The following is a 27,500-nucleotide window of genomic DNA, read 5'->3' as shown; positions in this document are numbered from 1 at the left end:
TGTGGATTTCCCTTATTGTTCCCTAAGAAGCTGTTCTGTTCCCATTAGTGAGAGATGACAGCCCTGGCCCTGTCTTAGTATTGTGTCTGCAAATCACCCTGCTTTGATCATTGCAGGTCTGGTTCAAAATGACTAAAAGGTTTTGCCCTGACTGGAGGACTCTGGTAAGGAAGAGGTATGTTTGTGTGATGGTAAATGGATTCTGGGTTTGGGTAAATCAAACAGCTGATGTGATGGGACCAGACAACCCCATCTTCTTCTCCATTTCATGTTTTCACCCACCAACCCCCTACAAAAAACATGACAGCAAGAAGATGGTACTAGAGGGAGGCAGCGAGTTCCTTTGTTCCTCTCCATCTCCAGCCACAGCCAGGCTGTCATTCTCCCTGTCAATTACTGTTGATTGGCTGGCTGTTAGCTGGCTGTTAGCTGGCTGTTAGCTGGCTGTTAGCTGGCTGTTAGCTGGCTGTTAGCTGGCTGTTAGCTGGCTGTTAGCTGGCTGTTAGCTGGCTGTTAGCTGGCTGTTAGCTGGCTGTTAGCTGGCTGTTAGCTGGCTGTTAGCTGGCTGTTAGCTGGCTGTTAGCAGGCTGTTAGCTGGTGGAGTCCTACTGTTTGTCTTATGGCTCCCTTCCTCCCTCCGTCTTGCCCATTACTCCTACCTGGAGGGAGAGCCACCTGACCAGACTGAGCCAGGCAGAGCATACAAAGCCGCTCGGCTGCTCCGTGTTTCACATCAAACCCTATTCATCAGTGGGAGCTAACCTCAGACTAGCCCATCAGCAACCTCCTTCCCTTGTTTCCTGCCCGATCACACAGAGAATGCTTACATGCCTTTCAACTTGATACATCTTTTTGTATTGATGCACCTTGACTTGAATGATAAACAAAATAAATAAAGAAGGATGTTGTCAGCCTTGGTTTCCCCGGGCCACTCTGCTGGATAAAAGATTAAGCATCATCTCAATGTGACATTACCAGTAAAGGAAAATATTAGCGATTCGATTAACCTTCGTTGCACTGTAAAACAGTCTGGCTTTTTGCGTAAGTGGCAGCAGGACGGTGGCTTATAAACCATGGGATTGTTGTGTTGTGCAGATTAATTTTGGTCACTCACTCACTGTCCTGAGGAGTGTGCCTCAGGCCGGGGTTGAGGTGAGGTCACTTCCTGTTAGAACAGGACCTGTACTGTGACAGGGAGGGTGGTCTCAGGCTTCCAATGATCTGCCAACGTGTCTTTAAAATAATTCATTTTCAGAACATTATGGTTATTTTTACGGTGGTTCATTTATTGTCCTACTCCTGTGTCAGTTGGATGTGGGTAAACAGTCTTTTCACTGCCAGCATATATCTTCACATGGCTTCAGTCTCTCCATTATTCCAATCCGTGGATCAGACCTCGGGGCCTTTCCGTGTGTGAGTGCATGCATGCGTGCATCTGTCTGTCTGCATGCATGCCCAAGTTCAGGTAGGCATGTGCCAGACAGTGCCATGTGGCCACCTTATGGGACAGTTCAAAAGGTTGTGTGTGTGTGTGTGTGTGTGTGTGTGTGTGTGTGTGTGTGTGTGTGTTTGCCCTCGCGCCTGTTAAATGAATCCTATGGGGTTGGAGCTGTGGTTGTAGACAGAGATCAGGGTGGTCTGTGTTGTCTGTATCAGGGAGACCTAGGAAGGGATACATTGGGGATCAGGCAGCACGACCGTTTCATCTACTGATAATACACACAGATCCTCTAGATCAGGGTGCCTGGAACACTGCCCACACCACGCTACACACACACACACACACACACACACACACACACACACACACACACACACACACACACACACACACACACACACACACACACACACACACACACACACACAGCTCCGTGGGGGTTTATTGATCCGCAACACTCCCTGCTACTCTCTCTCTTTCTCACTGTTTAGACACACCTACTGCTCCCAGACAGGGACATCATCGCTGTCCTTCTAGTCAGTTATGGGTACGAATCTCCGGTCTTATGGGAGTGTCATCTCTACTAAGAATGACATTTGAACAAAGTTTGTTTAGAAATCCCTGTTGAATCATTTTCTTTGCCTCTTCAGTTGACTCTTTTGAAATTGAGCGCAATAAGCTAAATGCTACAAAAAAGGCTTAACAGATCATGTTTGAGTCATGTCTTTTAAACCATCTACTTAACAAAAAAACTTCTGTACTCTGCCAAATATGTGAAGATCAGTTATGACATTGATTTCAATGAAGAAACCCTTTGAAAAGCCTCTGTTTAGGAAAGAGTATTAGTAAGCAGCATGAAAGGCAGCCTGAAGGCAGAAGAAGTACAGATAATTAGAGCTTTGAGCAGGGCAGGCTAGGTATGGGAGGGAGGGAGTGTCTCAGTCCCCCCTCTATGTAAACTTGACCCCTAGAACAGCCTGAACCCCATGCTCAATCCTCACAGCTGGAAAGGTAAGTGCCATGCAGAGATGCAAGCTCTGCTGCTTTTGTCAGGGCAGTGAAGGTAGGGAGCTGGAAACTGTCTGACAGTCCTGTCTGACCCACGGCTCTTAATCTCTCCACAAGTGGCCTGTAATGGTACTGGCGCCTGTCTGTGTTTCATAGAAGACCCAGGGCTTAATGAGAGCTCCAACACAAGCCCCCCATTCAAGCTCCGATCCAGACGAGAGCTGGCCTCATCAACGTTTTCACTGCTGCTTGACTGTGTCATCTTTACAGCTCGTTATAGAGGGAGGGTTTGTGAGTAAAGAAAGAGATTGGCACAAACAGATTCCATGCATTTGTGATCTGAGACAACTGTGAGATACTATTGGACCCCTTGTTGGCAATATTTTTCACTTCAAAATATTCTGATATTCATCAAAAGTATATGAAAATTGGCCTTGTTACAAAAACGCTTAAGCATGTCTTCCTTCAGCCGGACAGAAGAGAATGAGATGAAATATTTGTCCAACATGGCTCTGACACCCACTGTCAGGACCCCTGTCATTAAAGCAGCATGACATCTGGAGCTCCAGGATGGCTCTTCCCCTCTCCCCCTCTCCTGGTAATGAGGCTTGACAGAGGCGGAGTGGGGAGACAAAGCAGGCTATGCTGATGGGATGGCTGGAGGAGCCCACTACACTGTGTTTAATAACAGGCAGGTTCACCCTGGTGTGCCTCCACATCTGTTCAACACTGTAGCAGGTGGCAAGCAGCCACAGGGGAGCGCTCCTCCTCGCACCAGCCCATGTCCCCCGTTCCTCCGTCAAGCCTGAGGATGGCACTGAGGAGCACAGACACCATATGTAGATATAACAGCACAGACACCACAAACACACTCTGAAACAAGTTATGCAATGCACTAAAGACAGAGAGAGAATTGATTGCCAATCACTATAACACTGCGAAGAAGAAGGTGTAAATGTACCCATAGTGTCAGACATGGAAAAACAACTGATAGACAGTATCATAGCAGTTTGAACTCTCAGTATGGCGTACTTGTACAGTAGCTGGTTGGTCATGTTTTGCTGCTTTCTGAGTGGTTATTGTGAAGCATTATTTTTCATTTACTCTCTGGAATGACATGAGGTGGTCTCTGGCTGCACTCTACCAGGCCGATAGAAATACAACACTGGAGGTTATAACAATGACATGAAGATTATTACATTTGCCACAAAGGCCCGGCAGTATCCTGAAATAGATTGACATCATTTGGACCCATATTGGGTCACAGATTACAGTGTGGGAAGACAGACAGACAGACACAGGGGTGACGCTTCCTTTTATGAGGACATAATATTTCCTCAACTCTGTGATTCTGTATGTGGACAGAAACACCCAGAGAGATGAACAATACAAGCCACCTTTCTTCTCAGCTATTACATTTATATTGTCTTGTTCAAAACAATCACCCATTGTAGGCCTATAAACTATTCAGAATCATTGTAATGCGTTTGGTAGCTTCACCTCTTGCTATCAAGTAAATGTGCTTGTGTACTTCTGTTTGCATTCGTTTCTCAAAACAAAACCCATTCCTGCACTGTGGATGGTAACTGTTCATTTACGGTTACACATCTCTTTCATTGGAGCCTTATGTACAAACCCAGAGACTGGTAATGTAGTTGGTAGTGATATGACATGATTAAGAGAGAACCATTCTAGGCCTACTCTAGAATACCCCAATGTGTCCCCTGTGTCTGTCTGTAATACACTGTCATGAATAAACCATCTCAACAGAGAGAGAGAGGGGTTTAAGCACTTATTAAAGCACACAAAGATGTGGGGGCCATTTTGCTAGAGGGTCATTATTCCTTATTATGTGTCTGCGCTGCTATTCACCAGGAGCCCCTCACTGACAGGGCTACCGCACACAGGGCTATCGCAGACAACCCTGAGGCAACGGCTGAGGACAGGAACAAGTACAACAAGTCTCGTTAGGACCTCTGCAGAGTCATCAAAACTAGCAAAAGGACAATATAGGAATAAAGTGTGGTGATATTATGCAGGCTCCGACGGCCGTGGCTGTGGCAGGGACTACAGTCCATTACGGAGCCTTGATCTGCCCAACCATACCTCTCTACCAGACGAATTCAACACATTTTATGCATCAACAATAACACCCACCGAACCAGAGGACTGGGTGATCACTGGCAAGGCCGCGGGCCCGGACGGTATTTCAGGGCGCGTTCTCAGAGCACGCGCAGATCAGCTGGCAGGCATATTCACGGTCATTTTCAACATCTCCTTGTCCCAGTCTGTATTCACCATATGTTTTAAGATGACTATGATCATATCTGTTCCCAATAACTTGAAGGCTTCATGCTACAATGATTACCGTCCTGTAGCACTCACATCTGTAATCATGAAGTGCTTTGAAAGGCTGGTTATGGCACACATCAACTCCATCGTTCCAGTCACCCTAGACTCACTCCAATTTGCATACAACCCCAACACATCCATAGACGACGCAATCTCAATTGCACTCCACACTGCCCTCACCCACCTAGATAAGAGGAATACCTATGTGAGAATGCTGTTCATTGACTACAGCTCAATGTTCAACATCATTGTACCCTCAAAACCCGTCACCAAGCTTAGGACCCTAGTACTGAGCACCTCCGTTTGCAACTAGATCATGGACTTCCTTTGCAATGCTGACCCTCAACACGGGGGCCCCATAGGGGTGTGTGCTTAGTCCCCTCCTGTAATGCCTGATCATCCACGACTGTGTGGCCACGCACGACTCCAACACCATCATCAACTTTGCTGATAACTTTGATATCATTGCCGGTGATCAGGCCTAAGAAAGCCTACAGGGAGGAGGTCAGGGACCTGGCAGTGTGGTGCCGGGAAAACAACCTCTCCCTCAACGTCAGTAAAACCAAGGAGCTGATCGTGGATTACAAGAAACAGGGTGGCGAGCACGCCCCCATCCACATCAACTGCGCTGCAGTGGAGCGGATCGAGACCTTAAGGTTCCTCAGGGTTCAAATCACTAAGGACTTTAAATTGTCCACACGCACAGTTGGGAAGAAGCCTCGACAGCGCCTCTTCCCCCTCAGGAAGTTGAAAAAGTTTGGCATGGGCCCCTCAGATCCTCAAAGTTCTACAGCTTCACCATTGAGAGCATCTTGACTGGTTGTATCACTGCTTGCTATGGCAACAGCACCTGTACCACTTGTTCTCTCTGCTTCAGCATGGCAGTCTATGGTTTGGGTGGCTGGAGTCTAACGATTTTCCGGGCCTTCCTTTCACACCGCCTGATATAGAGGCGGATGGCAGGGAGCTTGACCCTAGTGATGTACTTGGTTGTCCTCACCACCCTCTGTAGCGCCATGCGATCGAGAGCGGTGCTGTTGCCACAGCAAGCAGTGATACAGCCAGCCAAGATGCTCTCAATGGTGAAGCTGTTAAACAGTTTCTATCCACAAGCTATAAGACTGCTAAATAGTCCGTGTAGGCATTTTGTTAGCTATCTGAGTTGACCCTTGTGTTTATTTTTTAAATGTCACTGTCTATGCACACTCACAGAAGTCTACACACTCACGCACACTGACACTCCAACACACACATAAAATGCATGCACACATACTCGCATACAATCATCATATATGCTGCTGCTAATCTCAATAGTATGTGGACACCCCTTCAAATTAGTGAATTCAGATGTTTCAGCCACACCCGTTGTTGACAGGTGTATAACATTGAGCACATAGCCATGCAATCTCTATAGACAAACATTGGCAGTAGAATGGACTTACTGAAGAGCTCAGTGACTTTAAATGTGGCACCGTCATAGGATGCCACCTTTCCAACAAGTCAGTTCTTCAAGTTTCTGCCCTGCTAGAGCTGCCCCGGTCAACTGTAAGTGCTGTTATTGTTTAGTGGAAACATCTAGGAACAACAACAGCTCAGCCACAAGCCCACAGAACGGGACCACTGAAGCGAGTAGCGCATAAAAATTGTCTGTCCACGGTTGCAACACGTATCAAGTTCCAAACTGCCTCTGGAAGCAATGTCAGCACAAGAACTGTTCATCGGGAGCTTAATGAAATGGGTTTTCATGGCCGTGTGCAGCCGCAAACAAGCCTAAGATCACCGTGCGTAATGCCAAGCATCGGCTGGAGTGGCCGCCATTGGACTCTGGAGCAGTGGAAACGCATTCTCTGGAGTGATGAATCACGCTTCACTATCTGGCAGTCCGATGGACGAGTCTGGGTTTGTCGGATGCCAAGAGAACGCTACCTACCGCAATGCATAGTGCCAACTGTAAAGTTTGGTGGAGGAGGAATAATGGTCTGGGGTTGTTTTTCATATTTTGGGCTAGGCCCCTTAGTTCCAGTGGAGAGAAATCTTAATGCTACAGCATACAATGACAATCTAGACGATTCTGTGCTTCCGACTTTGTGGTAACAGTTTGGGGAAGGCCCTTTCCTGTTTCAGCATGACAATGCCCCCGTGCACAAAACAAGGTCCATGCAGAAATTATTTGTCGAGATCGGTGTGGACCCTGCACTGACCTCAACCCCATTGAACACTTTTGGGAGCAATTGGAATGCCGACTGCAAGCCTGGCCTTATCGCCTAACATCAGTGGCCGACCTCACTAATGCTCTTGTGGCTGACTGGAAGCAAGTCCCTGCAGCAATGTACCAACATCTTGTGGAAAGCCTTCTCAGAAGAGTGGAGGCTGTTATAGCAGCAAAGGGGGAACCAACGCCATATTGATACCCATGATTTTGGAATGAGATGTTCGGCGAGCAGTAGTGTATATCCTGATGCCTAGTCACCTTACGCTTAAACATATCTATCTCTATAACTCCAGTATCCCTGCACATTGTAAGTATGGTATTGGAACTGACCCTCGTGTTCTTATTTTCATTTCTTGTGTGTTTTTGTTCTACCTTTTACTGTGGGGGCCACCTGGGACCCAGAGCTTTAATTCCCTGTGTAGAGATGAGGATGCCCAGGTGGCTCCTGTAGCCCTGCTGCGATCCCTGCAGGATACGGCTTGATGCCATTAGTCACTGTCATTTAAACAGACAAGTTTATTTTGATTGGGTGTGTTTGTAGTTTGTGTCCTGGCTTTCTGAGATGATTGAGAGAGGAAGGCATGGGTTCCACACACAGCAGCTGTTTCTCTGAGTGTACTACTATATCATCTGAGATGCAGCCCTCCTGGGTAAAATATGGTAAAGCTAACAGGAGATGCTGCCTGCTGGGTAAATTATGGTAGAGCTAACAGGAGATGCTGCCTGCTGGGTAAATTATGGTAGAGCTAACAGGAGATGCTGCCTGCTGGAGTAAAATATGATCAGCTGTCAGTCCTCACAGGGGGTGTGTGGAGAAATGAGCCTTTGTGTGCTGCTTCTGCTGCTGCTGGGCTGCAGCCCCCCTCGACTTGGGACTGGTGACTGTGAGCCAGCAGAGGGAGATAGTGAATGGTGACAGAGACCTGGGTCCCAGCCCCACTGCCAGTGATTACTACCCCAATGGGTCAATCCCTCGCTCCCCTTTTGTCTCCATCTCCTGCCTTCACTGTGCAGCAACACATAGAGGCAGACAGAGTCGGAGACTGCTGTGGTATACTGCCAGCAGACACACTCCACTCCCATCCTCATGTTATCCATGAGGATAACACACAGACTCGACCTCACGGCCAGATGTTCTATCCTGACCAGTGTAAACCAATGTCACACAGCACAGCCTGGTTCAGAGCAATTCTCAGTTAAAACCGTTGTTCAAATTGTAAGTAAAAGGTGCTTGTTCCATCAGTGTGGGAAACTAGGAAAGCCCTTCTCGATTAGCACCTTACGTTGAGCTCATTAAGAGGAAGGCAGCAGAATGCCTAAAGGAAGTGATTCTGGGTATTTTATTCTATTTTATTTATTTATTTATTTATTTATTTTAGGGGTGGATCAGCTTAGTATTGCGGAAAGAATGTTGCTTCCAATGTAATTGTCTGCATCATTTCCATTCCCCCATATTTTTTGGGGTAAATATATATATCCATACACGTATGCATACATATACACATATATACATACACATACCTATATAGACATACATACTTTTTTAAAGAATATGCCTTTATTATTATTCCCCGCGACCCTACCACCAATCCCCCAATTGGAGTAAACTTATAAACACTTCTGCTTTTACCTTCAATTTCTACATCTTATACCTATCTTACAGACACAGTCCACTTTACAATAGTTCTCTCTTTGTTCTTAGTCCTTCCTCTATTTCTGTTGTCCATCCAATTTCATTTCCACTTGTAACTGTGCTATTTCACAAAAGCTCCGCACCTATACACATTTCACAGATCCCGTATGCCCTATATTGTTTATCTTGTTATTAGTCCCACCCTTCAGCTCCACCCAACCCCTCCCATCTATCTTCCAACATCATCCATTTCGGATTTCTATTTGCCATACATTTCTCAACTGTGCTGTGATGCTTCACAAAAGACCTGAACCTTCCTATTCTCATAGCTTCTACAGATTGTAAATTAAAAATAAACATCTTTGCCAAAATAATTATTATATTATTGATTGATTGACTATGGCTTTTCAAATCCCCCAGTATTGCTATCTGTAGTGTTAGTTTTAGGCAAATGTTGCAATTCTTCAGCCATTCCTGGACCTGTGACCAAAAACGAGCTACATATGGACAATACCAAAATAAATGATCTAATGACTCTGCCTCCTCACAACAGAATCTGCAGAGCTGGGAAGATTGTATACCCCATATATATAACATTCTATTAGTTGCAAGAATTTTGTACAGTAATTTATATTGAAAAATTCGAAGTTTTGAATCCGGCGTTGTTTTGCGTATCAATTCATAAACCATGTGCCATGGAATGGGTACATCGAAAATCTCTTCCCAACTATTTTGCAATTTGTATGGCACAGCTGTTAGTTTTTTGGTCCTTAAATGAAATTGGTATATGTTTTTATTTATCACACTTTTCTTTAACCATTTTTGTTCTTTAATACAGGGCCGACATACAAGTTCCTTACTTTTTTCCCCTTCTACTTGCCTCTTCCATTTTTGTGGTAATGCTGCAATTAATTGGTTGTAATTTTGGGTAGAGCAGACTTTTCCATATGTCTGTGTTAGCTGCATGTGTGACATAACTCCACCAGTCCTATTTATGATATCATTCACAAAAATTATACCTTTTTTAAACATTTCTTCGATAAATACAGTTTTTTTATCAATTATTATATTTGAATTTAACCACAATATTTGTTGTACTATTTGTTCCGTCCTTTCAGGTGGATTAAACTGAAATTGCAACCAACTTTCTAAGGCTTGTTTAAAGAATAAGGATATTTTGGAGATCATTTCCTTTTCAAACAACCGAAAGTGAGCAGGTGTAATCTGAATAAAGGGAAAAAGGCCCTTCTTGAACATAGGATGAGACATTCGTACCAGTTTACTAGAGAACCAGTTTGGATTTAAGTATAACTTTTGTATGACCGATGCCTTTAGTGAGAGGTCTAATGCTTTAATATTTAATAATTTCTGCCCTCCGAATTCATATTCGTTATATAAATAGGCCCTTTTAATTTTATCTGGCTTGCCGTTCCAAATAAAATTGAATATTTTTTGTTCATATAATTTAAAAAACAGGTCACTAGGTGTAGGCAAAACCATAAGCAAATAGGTAAACTGTGATATGACTAAAGAGTTAATTAGGGTGATTTTTCCACAAATAGACAGGTATTTTCCTTTCCATGGTAGCAAGATCTTATCTATTTTTGCTAACTTTCTATAAAAATTTATTGGAGTGAGATCATTTCTTTCTTTTGGGATTTTTATACCGAGTATGTCCACATCTCCGTCAGACCATTTAATTGGTAAACTACATGGCAATATAAAATGTGTATTTTTTAGTGATCCAATACGTAATATGGTACATTTATCATAATTTGGTTTTAATCCAGAGAGGATAGCAAAGGTATCTAGATCCTCTATGAGGCCCTGGAGAGACTCTAGTTGTGGTTTTAAAAGAAAACATGAATCATCAGCGTACAATGACACCTTAGTTTTTAAGCCATGGATTTCTAATCCTTTAATATTAATGTTTGATCTAATTTTAACAGCTAACATTTCGATGGCAATAATAAATAGATATGCCGATAGTGGACAACCTTGTTTTACTCCTCTAGATAGTTTACAACTTTCTGAGATGTAGCCATTATTTACTATTTTACACCTAGGGTTACTATACATAATTTTAACCCATTTTATAAGAGATTCCCCAAAATTGAAATATTCTAGGCATTTATATATAAACTCCAGTCGTACTTTATCAAAAGCTTTTTCAAAATCAGCTATGAAAACCAGGCCTGGTGTCCCCGATATCTCATAGTGTTCTATTGTTTCCAGTACTTGCCTTATATTATCTCCAATGTATCGTCCATGTAAAAAACCTGTCTGATTAGGATGAATAATATCTGACAAAACTTTTTTTATTCTATGCGCCAAGCATTTTGCTAGGATTTTTGCATCACAACACTGAAGTGTAAGAGGTCTCCAATTTTTTAATTGGACTGGATCTTTATGTATACCACTTGGGTCCTGTTTCAGTAATAACGATATCAGACCTTCTTGTTGTGTGTCTGATAATCTACCATTTATATAGGAGTGGTTAAAACAAGTTAATAATGGTCCTTTGAGTATATCAAAAAACGTTTTGTATACTTCCACTGGTATGCCATCCAGCCCTGGAGTTTTCCCATCTTTAAAGGCCCCAATTGCAACAAGCAGTTCCTCCTCTGTAATTTGGCCTTCACATGAGTCTTTCTGTTCAGATGTTAATTTTACATTATTAATAGGGAAAAAATCCATACAATTAGTTTCAGTTAGTGGAGATGGAGGAGCCTGAAACGAAAACATATTCTTAAAGTACTTTACTTCCTCTTTCAAAATATCATTTGGTGAATCATGCGTGACTCCATCATTTGTCACAAGTTTTAATAAAAAAATTTTGGTAGCATTTCTATATTGAAGATTGAAAAAGAATTTGGTGCATTTTTCCCCATATTCCATCCAGTTCGCTTTATTTTTATAATATATTACACTGGATCTTTCTTGAATAAGTTCCTCCATTTCTTTTTGTTTTTCCTCTAAATTATTCTGTGCCTCTATGGTACCGTTTTTATTGCTATCTAACTGTACTGTTAGTCCTTCAATTTCCTTTGTTAATATGGACTCTTTTGATCTAAACTGCTTTTGTTTTATAGATGAGTACTGAATTGCATGGCCTCTAAAGGCACACTTAAAAGTGTCCCATACAATAAGGGGATCTGCTGTACCTATGTTATGTCTGAAAAAGTCAGTTATAAAATCTTCTGTCCTAGTTCTAAACAATTTATCATCTAGTAGACTTTGATTAAATTTCCAATATCCTCGCCCACGTGGAAATTCTGTAAGAGAAATATATATGCCAATTATGTGATGATCCGACCGCATTCTATCCCCTATCAACACTTTTTTAACTTTTGGTGCCAGAGAGAATGGAATAAGAAAGTAGTCAAGACGACTAGCTTGATTCAGCCTCCGCCATGTATATCTCACTAAATCAGGGTATTTAAGTCTCCATATATCCACTAATTCCAATATATCCATGACATTCATGATTTCCTTAAGTGCCTGAGGGTGATAATTTGTAGTGTGATTTCCTTTCCGGTCTATAGAGCTATTTAAGACCGTATTAAAATCTCCCATTATAATAATAGAGTCTAGTGTTGCTTGTAGAGTTGATAAGTTCTTATATATATTTTCAAAGAAGCTTGGATCATCATTATTCGGACCGTATAGGTTAACAAGCCATATTTGTTTATTGTCCAATAACATATTTAAAATAATCCATCTACCTTGAGGATCTGTTTGGACAATTTGCACATTTGGATCAAAATTATTGTTAATTAAGATCATCACCCCTTTTGAATTTCTTTGCCCATGGGAGAAATATATTTTGCCCACCCAGTTCTTTTTCCACAAAACTTCATCTAAAACTGTTGAATGGGTTTCCTGTAAACAATAAATATTATAATCCTTCTCTTTTAGCCAGGTAAATACTGATCGTCTTTTCTTATTATCTGCTAAGCCATTACAATTGTAACTGGCTATACTTATTTCACCACTTACCATGAGACACACCTTTCATTCTTTTAATCAGAATATATTTTTGTAAACGTACTATTAAAAAGTAACAATGATTGAGTGTCTATATAGTTGTACCATGATATTTGCATTTCTACTAAGTAAACCTCCAATTGGTCCCTACTATTCCACCCGCTAAAAGGCCTCATCTCGAGATGGCTTGTCATCCCAATACCCGGCAGACCACCCTCGACCCCCTGTATCCCATAGCCCTGAACCGACTGGGATCCATTCTTTGAAAAGAGCATACAGTTCCATTTACCGAATTGAAGTAAATCAATTGCCATATGCATTTCCATTGCCGTCACCTCGATTTGTATTATATATAGCTGTGGATCATCCTCTATTGTACCTTACATCTTTTACTTCTTCTTTCGCAACAGTTGTGGGATACACACATACACACTCAGCCCTTACCCCCACACAACCATAAACTCACTTTCTCAACAGTTGCACCATCCCAGAGCCCAACTCAAGATGGGTCATGATTTCCAAATGCCATTGCAGTTGCAGCTGCATGAGAAGGCCTGCAAGACCGCGCAAAAAAATAAGCAAAAATTGAAATTTATTTACCATTGTCATATCCTAGATAATGGCCGTCAAATGTACACCCTATTCCTGAAAAAAACACCCACAATACGGCCACCAGTCATGACCATGTCCCCATGCATCTCCATGCAGTCCGACCTTGATTCTGTGCCACCAGGGCCACAATAATATATCCCCTCTCTGAATGTCCGAGTGTGACCCCCTCCCCATGGGTTACTGCAGCTAGTGTTGCCAGCACTGCCACTGCCTGGGTGGGGGTACCCCACCGGAATCCCCACCGGCTAGGTACAAGGTCGTCAAGGTTCTCATTAGCAGCTTTGAGAAATTCCTTGTATATTTTCCTCTCCCTTTAGGGGGCTTTGGCTTTGCAGGACCAACCCTGCCAAGCAGGCTCAGAATCTTGAGGGGGCAGTGCTGCTCTTGGTCTCTGACCTCATTTTAGCTGCATATAGACCGCTTACAGCGAGCACATAAAACAGTTAGGGACTTCTCCTTAATATCTGGGTCATTCAGGTGGGTGTCTAGGGTATAGGGCCATAGACAGTACCATTAAAATAGGATAATAATTAGATATAATTTATTAAGATAAAAAAAATGTAGTTTTCCATGATAGGACAATAAATAAATAAGACGTATAATTCATTATAAAAGTATATCCATCATCTGAACAACATTGAAAGCCCTCTCATACCCGGCTCACAGCAATACATTGGCTCTGGGATATGCAACCATTTCATTACTCACTCACTCAACTTTCCAAACATAACAAATAAGATAAAAAATAAAATAAACACAAACCATACCATCCACACATACTGTGCCTTCTGTTTACTTAGTTTTTATCTTCACTGTGTAAAAATAGTGCTTGTGTGTTCAATTAGTTATATGTGAAGATTTATAAAAAAGCTATATTTTTTGTTGTATTGTTACAATCAGTAACCGGGCTTGAATTGTGTTTATTTTCCTCGTCTATGAGAATTTTGTAAATTTTAAAATAACCATGGAGTAGTCTTTGTGTCTCTGAACAACTGGTTATCAATATATAGTTTATCAACGACGAGAGCTACTCGTTTCGCTTTTAATCTGTTTTCTTTGAAAATTGGATACAGAACTTTGCGCCGTTCTGCAATTTCTTTCGGAAACTGATCATTCATGACAATTTTGGTCCCAGCAAGTCTTTTACCTAGGCTTTTAACCATTATTTTATCTTTAAATGAAGCAAATTTTGCAACGATTGGGCGTTCGTACCTCTGCCCTCTCTGTCCGAAGCGGTGAACACGTTCAAGTTGGATTTTGTCGACAACTTCGCATGGAATCTGAAGCGCTGTACGGAGGAACTCTCTAACTATAGATTCAGGAACTTCTCCTTCTTTTTCTTGGATACCTGTAAGTACCAAATTCTCTCTCATGGATCTAGTTTGAATCTCCAGTAAGGCTTCCTTCAGAACGATGTTCTCTTTTTTAATTCCATTCATTTCGGTTTGAATCTTATTGACTGTCCCTTTTAGCGCGTGTGTTTCCTTCTCCAATGTCGCAGCTTTTTCATCACTCATCTCTAGGCTTGCCTTCAACTCTTTTATATCCTTACTAAGTAATTCAAGTAAACCCAGTTTGTCATTTATTGATTTTAACAGATCAGTTTCGACCTTTACCATTCCCGGTGGTGAGAATATTAAATCGTCAGTATCTGTCGAAGAATCTCGCTTGCGTTTTGTAAACGGTTCCCCTGTCTTATTCTCCGTCATGTTTGGTTGTTGTCTGTGTTCGTAATATTTGTCGATAAATGTCTCTAGTCTTAGGATTTGTTTTGTGTTATTATCCAGATTGAAGGTTTATCACTCACCAGATTATGTAGTGCTAATATTTTAGTCTATTTAGCAGATATTTCGAATATTATGTTTTATCTTGAGGTGCTCTACATAACTTCGTTCAGTCCGCCATTACCTTTACTTTACCTTTACGTCCGCCGTCTACGTCCTTCTGGGTATTTTATTGATATACTGTGGATAACAGAATATCCCATGCTTATATCAGATTAAGAGAAAGTAATCAGTAGTGTCTTTTTCAGCCCGCCGTGCTTATTAGCGGAATTAGTTTCTCGCTATTTGTTCTGTAATCCTCTGTAAACCTGCCTGCTGCACTAAATAAAGACTGCTGTGTTTTTAACTCTCAGAAATTGAAAGACTTTCCCCACAGTCAGTCAAAAGAAGAAAAAAAACACACAAACCACACACACTCAGAATGAGACCATTAACAAGCTCACCAAGCCGTACTGCTTTTTTGTTGAACATTTTTAAACGTGAAATAAAAGAAGGGATTAACTGTAGTTGGGAACTGAATTAACCCACATTGAGAAAACAACACTTCCACTGCCACTCAAGCAGCTATAGGACCCCTGAAACTAAGCCGTCAAGCCTCCCTCCACTCTCTCTATCACGTCAGCCCTTCCTCTCTCTGTTAAAATAAATTCAGACTTTGAAGAATTTTCTTAAGAGGTGTATTGAACCATAAAGAGAGACTTTAGAGAGAGAAGTGAGCACCACTCACGGTCCTTTCTGAACAAGTGTCTATATAAACAGAGGTTCCCAGGGCTCTCCTGCCTACCCACTGTTGAAAGGCAACTTCTTTACCTGGCCGTTTCCACTCCATTCTCCTGCATCGCCTAAAGGAAAAGAAACAGTTGTTCTTTAATTATGTACTCTTCTTTAATTAAGAAAGATTAGTTGGAGCATGAACAACTATATAAGAGACAAGTCTAACATGTTGCATTGTATGCCTTGGCTCAAATCTGTAGTTTTCGTAAAGCCTTTCCAATATAATATTTTCATCAATAATACTCAGAAAGTTCTACACCTCCACTTGGTGCTGTTGATGTTTCTTCCACATGATTTGAGTTCTCTTAAGGCAGCCCACAGCTACAGTATTGGGCTAGAATAAAAGTTACTTTTCTCACAAATTGACAGATATGCCTATTTGGCAGCAGGTCAGCAATCAGGGAGAGGCTGATATACACACGCACACGCACACGCACACGCACACGCACACGCACACGCACACGCACACACACACACACACACACACACACACACACACACACACACACACACACACACACACACACACACACACACACACACACACACACACACACACACACCTGCTGCCTTCATGCTAAAGTCTCAATCTGGATTTTTTTTGCATTCCATGGTTATTTGGGGGTGAGTAAGGTTAAGGGAGGGTGGCTGGGCTGTTAATTTGTGTTCCTCCTTACCTCCAGGACGAGACAGAGACAGACATCTCTATCACATGTCTGAGGTCCAACATTCAGCTCATTTTATGGCCAATGATAAAATTCAGAACATTTAGTCTGCTGTTTCATGCCATCTCAGACTCCTTTCAAATGGTGTATTATTATGAGGCTTTCGAAAGGAGACAATCCCCTCGAGTCTGAACCAGTGATCTGATGTGATGTCGAAATGGAAGAAAACAGGGTGTGAATAACAAAGGAATGACCCTTAGTGTCTGGACAGTCAGAAATACACATGGCATATGATTCAGACCTCATTGGTATTCTTTGAACAGGGATCAGAGCTGAGCTCACTGCCCTCTTGTCATTACATCGGATTTACGAGACCCTTCACTGAAGGAGGGCTGTATGAAAGGTTTACACAGTCATTCTACATGTCACTCTTTGCTGCTTTCTGTCAACAGAACACAGATTCTAGTGCTTGGCATAATGCTAATGTTAACTTTGCAGGTGAAAACATTTTTGAAGTAGGTGGATTTTTTTCTACTGATTAAAAAGTAATTAACTGCTGTTCATTACAGTTTAAAGAGTATTCCCAGATTCATTTCCGACAAACAAATGTGAATGCTTTGACTCTTTGAAGATAAAGGGTTAAAAGGTATGTGATTTCGCTAGAACGGCGCTATAGCGAGCTGTGCATAATGTTTGGAAGTGCTGTGGGTCTTTTATTAGTGCACTGCACTAGGCCGTGCCATGTCAGCGGTGAGGGGGGTGGTGAATGGAGGCCGTGGGACGCGGAATGCTCCCGCTCTCCTGGAGAGGCCTGGCTTTGTCTCCGGGTCACTGCCTTCAAGGACAACTGGGATTACAGGGCAAACGGGCCTGTCTGAGAAAGGGACGGCCACACAGACAAGACTCTGCTAACCCAGAGAAATGAACAGCGAGAGACAGCGGAACTTTGTTTTTACTTTTTTGTTTATAGCCTATGTGTGTTTGCCAAACGTCTCCAAAGCATCTCAGCACTCGTCCTCACATTAATATTTTTTTATCATTTCAATTTCGTAATGATTCGGCACATCTCTTCTCATTCCATTTTCTCTCAATTATTAAATGCAAAATGTAAATGGAAGTTATTACTTTTGGCCAAATTGTGACGTTGGAGAAGTGGAAATTGAACTCATTTGAGATGATACAATTATCCTCTAGGCTGGGATTAGCGTTAATCCTCTCTGGTTATTAGTGAGCACATAACCGCTTCAAAGTTAAAGTGCACAATGTCCCCTCCTCCTCCTTACACACACACACTCACACACTCACACACTCACACACTCACACACTCACACACTCACACACTCACAGCTCAGTGCTCAGTGCTCTGTGGTGATGTCTTAGCATGGAGCACATTCTAATATACAAGTATTACCACAGAGCACTTGGCAATTTACCATAGAAAGTTGGCAAATTCTCCAAAATACTTGGAATTGGGGCTATTATAATAGGTATTAGATACAAGCACAGCCAGACTGGAATCAGAATCCAGGATGGCACACATGCCATAATTAAGTCACAGGGACAGCGTTGACATTGCTGCTGTCCCTGTTCTACAGCATCCCAGTTAAGCCTGAAACTTCTGCTGTGAATTAGAATGAGACAAATATGGCAAGAGGAAACAGTAACCGTATCTATGGCAAGAGGAAACAGTAACCGTATCAACCAATTCCACGCTTTTCAGAAAATGAATCCAGAGAGAGAACATGTCTAATGAGCTCCAGAGTTATACACCTGGACATCAGTCTTCTCAGTGAGCCCACAGTGGGCTATCTTGGCCCTGGCCTGTGTTTGTGGAGAGCAGGCAGGGGGAGAGGAGAACGTGGCCAGCCTCTGAAATGAGAAGTGCCCCCGGCCTCAGATCCTATCAAAGCTCTCACACGTCCAGGAATCACAAGCAAACAAATTCCAAATGCTGCGGAATTTGAGAGTGGAACTGACGAAGGTTCTGGGAGAGGCCTGATAAGCCGAGAAGAGATGCAGGCTGCTGACCCAGGGTGCCGTGCAGCACTGCTAGCAGGAGGACAGCCCATCTCGTGTGGTGCTGTCTTCTCTTCCTGACATCTTAATGAAGTTCACTCCTGTTTTGTTGTTTTGTCTGTTCTTTTTGGGGGTTAGGGTTTGGTCTAGGATTTTTGCTCTGGTGAACATGTAGGCTACACAGTTCTCAGTGTTCTTTCTTTGTCATGTTTTGTCACGTAAAAACCACACGTTTTAATGAAATAATATTGTCCTATACTGTTTTGACTATTATGTAACAACCTAAACAATGCATGTATAACAAACGGTAAATCCCTAATGAGATACAATGACACATCCTCTTCATTATAAGGATTGAGAAGGCTGAAGGGATTGACTTTAGTGGCTCATCCCAATTTAACTTCTCTGATCTACGGATACCGAATACGGGTTCACTTTCCTAAACAACCGCTGAATTGCAGGGCGCCAAATTCAAAAATATTCCTAAAAATATTTATAATCATGCAATCACAAGTGAAATATACCAAAACACAGTTTAGCTTGTTGTTAATCCACCTATGGTGTCAGATTCTGAAAATATATTTTGCAGCGAAAGAAATCCAAGCTTTTGTGAGTGTAGCTTTCAATTCTACATCAGCTAGCCCCAAATTAGCATGGTCACGAAAGTGTAAAAAGCAATAAAATTAATCGCTTACCTTAGATAATCTTCGGACGTTTCCACTCACGAGACTCCCAGTTACACAACAAATCTTCTTTTTGTTCGATAAATATTACTTTTATCACAAAAAAAACGCCATTTGGGTTGCGCATTATTTTGAGAAAACAAAAGCTGTGTTCCGTTCGACAAATCCTAAAAAGTATCCGAAATGGTCGTAGAAACATTTAAAATGTTTTTTATAATCAAACCTCAGGTTGTCTTTAACAAACATAATCGATAATATTTCAACCGGAGCATAACCTATTCATTAAGAGAGAAAAGGAAAATGGTGAGCTCCTCCCGTGCGCGCAGGAAATATTCAGAGGACACCTGACCTCTTTTGAAACATCTCGCTCATTTTTCAAAATAAAGCCTGAAACTATGTCTAAAGCCTGGTCACAGCCTGAGGAAGCCACTGGACAAAGAATCTGGTTGATACCCCTTTAAATGGAGGTTAGACAGGCCAGGAAACAAATATATATATTTTTAAATATCACTTACGGGTACTTTTTCTCAGGATTTCGCTTGCAGAATTAGTATTCTTTTTCTCACAGACAATATTTTGACAGTTTTGGAAACTTTGGAGTGTTTTCTATTCTAATCTGTAAATTATATGCATATTATACGATCTGGGTCAGAGAAAATGTCCGTTTACGTTGGGTACGTTATTTAAAAAATATATATAATAATCTGACCCCTAGCGCTAAGAGGTTTCACTAGCTTCTTCTGTGTGACACTGCAGTCCGGCCTGCTGCTCAAAATAATCTCCCCAGGTTAACATACTGCAGCAGCCTGGCATAGCAGCTAATCTCTGAGTGAAGGTCAGGTTCTTCTTCTTGATTAATTAAAGAGGGGCTCAGTCCTAATTAACGTCCTATTCTGCTTGGTCATGCTTTGACCCTGTCAAACAGACTGAGGCAGTAATACATTATCACACACAACTGTCAAACTGGAATACTCTCCTGGATTTTTGTGTAAATCCACAGACACACTCATCCAGTGATCTAATGGTGTAATCATCTACAATATGATGATATCAGGGCTTATGTAGCATGAGGAGGGATTTTGTATCATCTTGGGGATGTATTGTATCCATCTACTTACAATAAACCCCAGCTTGTGAACATGAGAGATGGGGGAAGCAATAGAGAGAGATTAATAGTGTGATTTAAGTACGTCTCATCCCCTCATTTACTCTGTGTGTGTGTGTGTGTTACAACAGTGTGCTGTGTACAAGCAAACTGTCATATAGCCACTGAAAAATAAATACTTTTCAAAGTCAAATCCAGACACCTAACGCTGTTCTTCTATAGTTAACCATATCCTGTCTCATCTGTGTGTGCAGGTGAATGGGAAGGACCTGTCCAAGGCCACCCATGACCAGGCAGTGGAGGTCTTCCGCACGGCCAAGGAGCCCATCATGGTCCAGGTGCTTCGCCGGGCCCCCCGCCCCAAACCCTCCATCCCTGCCTCAGACACCCAGGTGGTAGACATCAGCACACAGACAGACATCACCTTTCAACACATCATGGCCCTCACCAAGCTACCTGCCACCGCCCCCGTCGTGGCTGTGCTGGAGCAATACCTAATGCCTGAGGAGTGAGTTACAGTACACTGTCCTATCGGCTGGGTTAGAGTTAAGGGGAGGGACGGGGTTAAAAGACAAGATGATTCCTTTCCTTATTTTTTTTGTCCATTCATGGTCAATGATTGGAAAAGGACTTGATAGGCAAAATAATGTTGTTGAAAACTTACCCAGTCAGTAAAGAAAAGGCTCAGGCTCAGGAAAAATATTTGGATACAGTGTCACTTTGCCAGTTCATTAAAACAGAACCTTCTAACTGAAGTTCATGTGAATGTTACAGCTGTCACTTAGTGAGATATCAGGTCCTGGGACACATGCTTAAATGAAGATGGCCTTGTTAATTTGTGTTAGCATATTGAATTACTACCTGTCTGTCGTTCACTAGCTGTGTGGCCCAGAGCTCACAGTCTATGTGTGGCACAGAGCTCACAGTCTGTGTGGCACAGAGCTCACAGTCTATGTGTGGCACAGAGCTCACAGTCTATGTGTGGCACAGAGCTCACAGTCTATGTGTGGCACAGAGCTCACAGTCTATGTGTGGCACAGAGCTCACAGTCTATGTGTGGCACAGAGCTCACAGTCTATGTGTGGCACAGAGCTCACAGTCTATGTGTGGCCCGGAGCTCACAGTCTATGTGTGGCCCGGAGCTCACAGTCTATGTGTGGCCCGGAGCTCACAGTCTATGTGTGGCCCGGAGCTCACAGTCTATGTGTGGCCCGGAGCTCACAGTCTATGTGTGGCCCGGAGCTCACAGTCTATGTGTGGCCCGGAGCTCACAGTCTGTGTGGCCCGGAGCTCACAGTCTGTGTGGCCCGGAGCTCACGGTCTATGCGTGGCCCGGAGCTCACGGTCTATGCGTGGCCCGGAGCTCACGGTCTATGCGTGGCCCGGAGCTCACGGTCTATGCGTGGACCGGAGCTCACGGTCTGTGCGTGGCCCGGAGCGCACGGTCTGTGCGTGGCCCGGAGCGCACGGTCTGTGCGTGGCCCGGAGCTCACGGTCTGTGCGTGGCCCGGAGCTCACGGTCTATGCGTGGCCCGGAGCTCACGGTCTGTGCGTGGCCCGGAGCTCACGGTCTGTGCGTGGCCCGGAGCGCACGGTCTGTGCGTGGCCCGGAGCGCACGGTCTGTGCGTGGCCCGGAGCGCACGGTCTGTGCGTGGCCCGGAGCGCACGGTCTGTGCGTGGCCCGGAGCGCACGGTCTGTGCGTGGCCCGGAGCGCACGGTCTGTGCGTGGCCCGGAGCGCACGGTCTGTGCGTGGCCCGGAGCGCACGGTCTGTGCGTGGCCCGGAGCGCACGGTCTGTGCGTGGCCCGGAGCGCACGGTCTGTGCGTGGCCCGGAGCGCACGGTCTGTGCGTGGCCCGGAGCGCACGGTCTGTGCGTGGCCCGGAGCGCACGGTCTGTGCGTGGCCCGGAGCGCACGGTCTGTGCGTGGCCCGGAGCGCACGGTCTGTGCGTGGCCCGGAGCGCACGGTCTGTGCGTGGCCCGGAGCTGTGGCCCAAAGCTCACAGTCTATGCGTGGCCCGGAGCTCACAGTCTGTGCGTGGCCCGGAGCTCACAGTCTGTGCGTGGCCCGGAGCTCACAGACTGTGCGTGGCCCGGAGCTCACAGACTGTGCGTGGCCCGGAGCTCACAGACTGTGCGTGGCCCGGAGCTCACAGACTGTGCGTGGCCCGGAGCTCACAGTCTATGCGTGGCCCGGTGCTCACAGTCTATGCGTGGCCCGGTGCTCACAGTCTATGCGTGGCCCGGTGCTCACAGTCTATGCGTGGCCCGGTGCTCACAGTCTATGCTTGGCCCGGTGCTCACAGTCTATGCGTGGCCCCGAGCTCACAGTCTATGCGTGGCCCCGTGCTCACAGTCTATGCGTGGCCCCGAGCTCACAGTCTATGTGTGTAACACATTATCGGTAGGAACAGCTGCTCCTTAATGGTCAATCATGATTATTTTAATTGATTTTAGTCAAATTAAAAATATAACATCTTAGTTTCTGATTAACCTCAGGCCAAAGACACTTCTTAAAAGTAGATTTAAAATGCCACTCTTACAGAATAATGTGGGCAGTTGTTTTCCATTCTCAGGTCATTTCAAATTTAGCAAAGGAATAAGATCTAACTGAAACACTGTAGTAACAGATTAATAATGACAAGCCTTGTAATCTGTAAGAACAACAGTGTTATTAGTTTCTGGAGGTCGGTCTATTTCCTATAAAACTCTTTATTGTGTTGAATTACTTTCATAGGCATTCCCCTGGGCACGAGTACTTTGACCCCAATGATTTCCTGGAGGGCATGCAGCAGGAGATGGATCGAGAGGAGCTGGAATATGAGGTAACAGACAGACGACTACCTTCTCTTTTTCTCCCTCTCCCCATCTACCTTTCTCATCCTCTCTACCCATCTCCCCCTCTCTTCTTCTCCCCCTCTTCTCCTCTCTACCCATCTCACCCTCTCTTCTTCTCCTCCTCTTCTCCTCTCTAGCCATCTCCCCCTCGCTTCTTCTCCTCTCTACCCATCTCACCCTCTCTTCTTCTCCCCCTCTCCTCCTCTCTACCCATCTCCCCCTCTCTTCTTCTCCTCTCTACCCATCTCCCCCTCTCTTCTTCTCCCCCTCTTCTCCTCTCTACCCATCTCCCCCTCTCTTCTTCTCCCCCTCTTCTCCTCTACCCATCTCACCCTATCTTCTTCTCCTCCTCTCTACCCATCTCCCCCTCTCTTCTTCTCCCCCTCTCTACCCATCTCCCCCTCTCTTCTTCTCCCCCTCTTCTCCTCTCTACCCATCTCACCCTCTCTTCTTCTCCCCCTCTTCTCCTTTCTACCCATCTCCCCCTCGCTTCTTCTCCTCTCTACCCATCTCACCCTCTCTTCTTCTCCCCCTCTCCTCCTCTCTACCCATCTCCCCCTCTCTTCTTCTCCTCTCTACCCATCTCCCCCTCTCTTCTTCTCCCCCTCTGCTCCTCTCTACCCATCTTCCCCTCTCTTCTTCTCCTCTCTACCCATCTCCCCCTCTCTTCTTCTCCTCTCTACCCATCTCCCCCTCTCTTCTTCTCCCCCTCTTCTCCTCTACCCATCTCACCCTATCTTCTTCTCCTCCTCTCTACCCATCTCCCCCTCTCTTCTTCTCCCCCTCTTCTCCTCTCTACCCATCTCACCCTCTCTTCTTCTCCCCCTCTTCTCCTTTCTACCCATCTCCCCCTCGCTTCTTCTCCTCTCTACCCATCTCACCCTCTCTTCTTCTCCCCCTCTCCTCCTCTCTACCCATCTCCCCCTCTCTTCTTCTCCTCTCTACCCATCTCCCCCTCTCTTCTTCTCCCCCTCTGCTCCTCTCTACCCATCTTCCCCTCTCTTCTTCTCCTCTCTACCCATCTCCCCCTCTCTTCTTCTCCTCTCTACCCATCTCACCCTCTCTTCTTCTCCCCCTCTCCTCCTCTCTACCCTTCTCCCCCTCGCTTCTTCTCCTCTCTACCCATCTCCCCCTCTCTTCTTCTCCCCCTCTCCTCCTCTCTACCCATCTCCCCCTCTCTTCTTCTCCCCCTCTTCTCCTCTCTACCATCTCCCCCTCTCTTCTTCTCCCCCTCTCCCCCTCTTCTCCTCTCTACCCATCTCCCCCTCTCTTCTTCTCCCCCTCTCCTCCTCTCTACCCATCTCACCCTCTCTTCTTCTCCTCCTCTCCTCCTCTACCCATCTCACCCTCTCTTCTTCTCAATGAAGATAAAGTTGAAGTCGGAAGTTTACATACACTTAGGGTGGAGTCATTAAAACTCATTTATCAACCACTCCAGAAATGTCTTGTTAACAAACTATAGTTTTGGCAAATCGGTTAGGATATCTACTTTGTGCATGACATTAGTCATTTTTCCAACAATTGTTTACAGACAGATTATTTCACTTATAATTCACTGTATCACAATTCCAGCGGGTCAGAAGTTTACATACACTAACTTGACTGTGCCTTTAAACAGCTTGGAAAATTCCAGAAAATTATGTCATGGCTTTAGAAGCTTCTGATAGGCTAATTTGCATAATTTGAGTCAATTGGAGGTGTACCTGTGGATGTATTTCAAGGCCTACCTTAAAACTCAGTGCCTCTCCGCTTGACATCATGGAAAAATCTAAATAAATCAGCCAAGACCCGAGAAAAAAAATTGTAGAACTCCACGTCTGGTTCATTCTTGGAAGCAATTTCCAAACGCCTGAAGGTACCACATTCATCTGTACAAACAATAGTATGCAAGTATAAACACCATGGGACCACGCAGCCGTCATACCGCTCAGGAAGGAGACGCGTTCTGTCTCCTAGAGATGAACGTACTTTGTTGCGAAAAGTGCAAATCAATCCCAAACAACAGCACCTTGTAAAGATGCTGGAGGAAAGGGTACAAAATATCGATATCCACAGTAAAACGAGTCCTATATCGACAACCTGAAAGGCCGCACAGCAAGGAAGAAGCCACTGCTCCAAAACCGTCATAAAAGAACAGACTACGGTTTGCAACTGCACATGGGAACAAAGATCACACTTTTTGGAGAAATGTCCTCTGGTCTGATGAAACAAAAATAAAACTGTTTGGCCATAATGACCATCGTTATGTTTGGAGGAAAAAGGGGGAAGCTTGCAAGCCAAAGAACACCATCCCAACCGTGAAGCACGAGGGTGGCAGCATCATGTTGTGGGGGTGCTTTGCTGCAGGAGAAACTGGTGCACTTCACAAAATAGATGGTATCATGAGGGAGTCAGGAAGTCAGTCAGGAAGTTAAAGCTTGGTCGCAAATGGGTCTTCCAAATGGATAATGACCCCAAGCATACTTCCAAAGTTGTGGCAAAATGGCTTAAGGACAACAAAGTCAAGGTATTGGAGTGGCCATCACAAAGCCCTGACCTCAACCCTATAGAAAATGTCTGGGCACAACTGAAAAAGTGTGTGTGAGCAAGGAGACCTACAAACCTGACTCAGTTACACCAGCTCTGTCAGGAGGAATGGGCCAAAATTCACTGAACTTATTGTGTGATGCTTGTGGAAGGCTATCCGAAACGTTTGACCCAAGTTAAAAAATTTAAAGGCAATGCTACCAAATACTAATTTGAGTGTATGTAAACTTCTGACCCACTGGGAATGTGATGAAAGAAATAAAACTGAAATAAATTATTCTCTCTACTATTATTCTGACATTTCACATTCTTAAAATAAGGTGGTGATCCTAACTGACCTAAAACAGGGAATTTTTACTAGGATTAAATGTCAGGAATTGTGAAAAACTGAGTTTAAATGTATTTGGCGAAGGTGTATGTAAACTTCTGACTTCAGCTTTATACATTAAGACATCCAACACTGTATCCCTCCAGCCGTGTCTTCATCGCAATGGCTCTGTTAGCCACCAATAATCCAAGATGGCGTAGCAGTCGGATGTGTGTTTGTCTTGTCCCATGTAAATAGTCGGTTTCGTCTGGGTTTTTTTCGTGTATATTTTTAATCTCACTTTCCACCTACGATCTAAATATACTTTCCTGCAACCCACCTCACCCAATGTCGTACGGATGTGCTATTTTTATACGTTATAACTGGAACTTCCATGAAAAGCTAGCCAGATAACTAGTTACTAGCTTGTAGTCACTGTTAGCCATGGCTAGTGGTCTTCACCTTTAGTTCGGACACCAGCTAGCTTTAGCTTGGTCAATACCTGCCAGTCTGCACAGCGCGATATCAACCCAGAGCATATCGGACTGCTTTTCTCCACCACATCACCGGATTCCTGCCGCAAGCTCCCGGCCATTACACCGGATCATCGCAGCTAGCTAGCTGCAACCCAGTGGCTACTGCTGGCTAACACCTCTGTTCTGAAGCAAGAACCAGTTAGCCTTGAGCTAGCACCATCTCCCGGCTAGCCGAAGAGGTATACCCGCTAATTCGTGGTCTACGATACCTCTTTTGCCAATTGGCATGGACCCTTTATTGCTGACACGGAGCCCCACCTATCCATCATGACTGGTCTGCCAACGTAATCGTCCGATGTGGTTTCAACAGGCTTTTCCATTGCAATTTCGCTGAAGACCCATCTGCTAGCCCCAGCCGCTAGCTTTCTGAATGCCGTGCTTCCCGCTTTCCAAGCATAGTAGCGACTACCGAACAGCTCCCTGACTCACCGATTTCTGCTCATTGAACCATATGATCACTCGGCTACACATGCCTCTCTCTAATGTCAATATGCCTTGTCTTCTGCTGTTTCTGTTAATTATTATTGTTTTATTTCACTGTAGAGTCCCTAGTCCCGCTCAACATGCCTTAGATAGCTCTTTTGTCACACACCCCACACATGGGGAGACCTCATCTGGCTTAACTGGTGTCTCCAGAGATGCAAGCTCTCTCATCTTCACTCGATGCCTAGGTTTGTATGTTATGAAGAGTGGTCAGATGAATTTCAATTAATTGCAAAGTCCCTCTTTGCCATGGAAATGAACTGAATCCCCAAAAAACATTTCCACTGCATTTCAGCCCTGCCACAAAAGGACCAGCTGACATCATGTCAGTGATTCTCTCGTTAACACAGGTGTGAGTGTTGATGAGGACAAGGCTGGAGATCCCTCTGTCATGCTGATTCAGTTCGAATAACAGACGGGAAGCTTCAAAAGGAGGGTTGTGCTTGGAATCATTGTTCTTCCTCTGTCAACCATGGTTACCTGCAAGGAAACACGTGCCGTCATCATTGCTTTGCACAAAAAGGGCTTCACAAGCA

At 44.2% G+C, this 27,500-nt stretch overlaps 1 protein-coding gene across 2 annotated transcripts in view; it reads left to right on the top strand.

Annotated features, from left to right (window-relative positions):
• The window catches only part of LOC129851134 (E3 ubiquitin-protein ligase PDZRN3-B-like), a 131,396-nt gene that overhangs the window by 94,579 nt on the left and 9,317 nt on the right, over positions 1 to 27,500 (top strand). For both annotated transcript variants that reach the window (XM_055917440.1, XM_055917441.1), the window contains 2 exons: positions 20,527 to 20,780; positions 23,012 to 23,099. In XM_055917440.1, coding sequence (XP_055773415.1) covers positions 20,527 to 20,780; positions 23,012 to 23,099 — 342 coding nt within the window. The remainder of the gene's footprint in view (positions 1 to 20,526; positions 20,781 to 23,011; positions 23,100 to 27,500) is intronic.

The sequence above is a fragment of the Salvelinus fontinalis genome, chromosome 3, assembly GCF_029448725.1.
Source record: "Salvelinus fontinalis isolate EN_2023a chromosome 3, ASM2944872v1, whole genome shotgun sequence".
Lineage (NCBI taxonomy): Eukaryota > Metazoa > Chordata > Actinopteri > Salmoniformes > Salmonidae > Salvelinus > Salvelinus fontinalis.
This window is presented reverse-complemented; position numbering and strand designations above follow the sequence as displayed.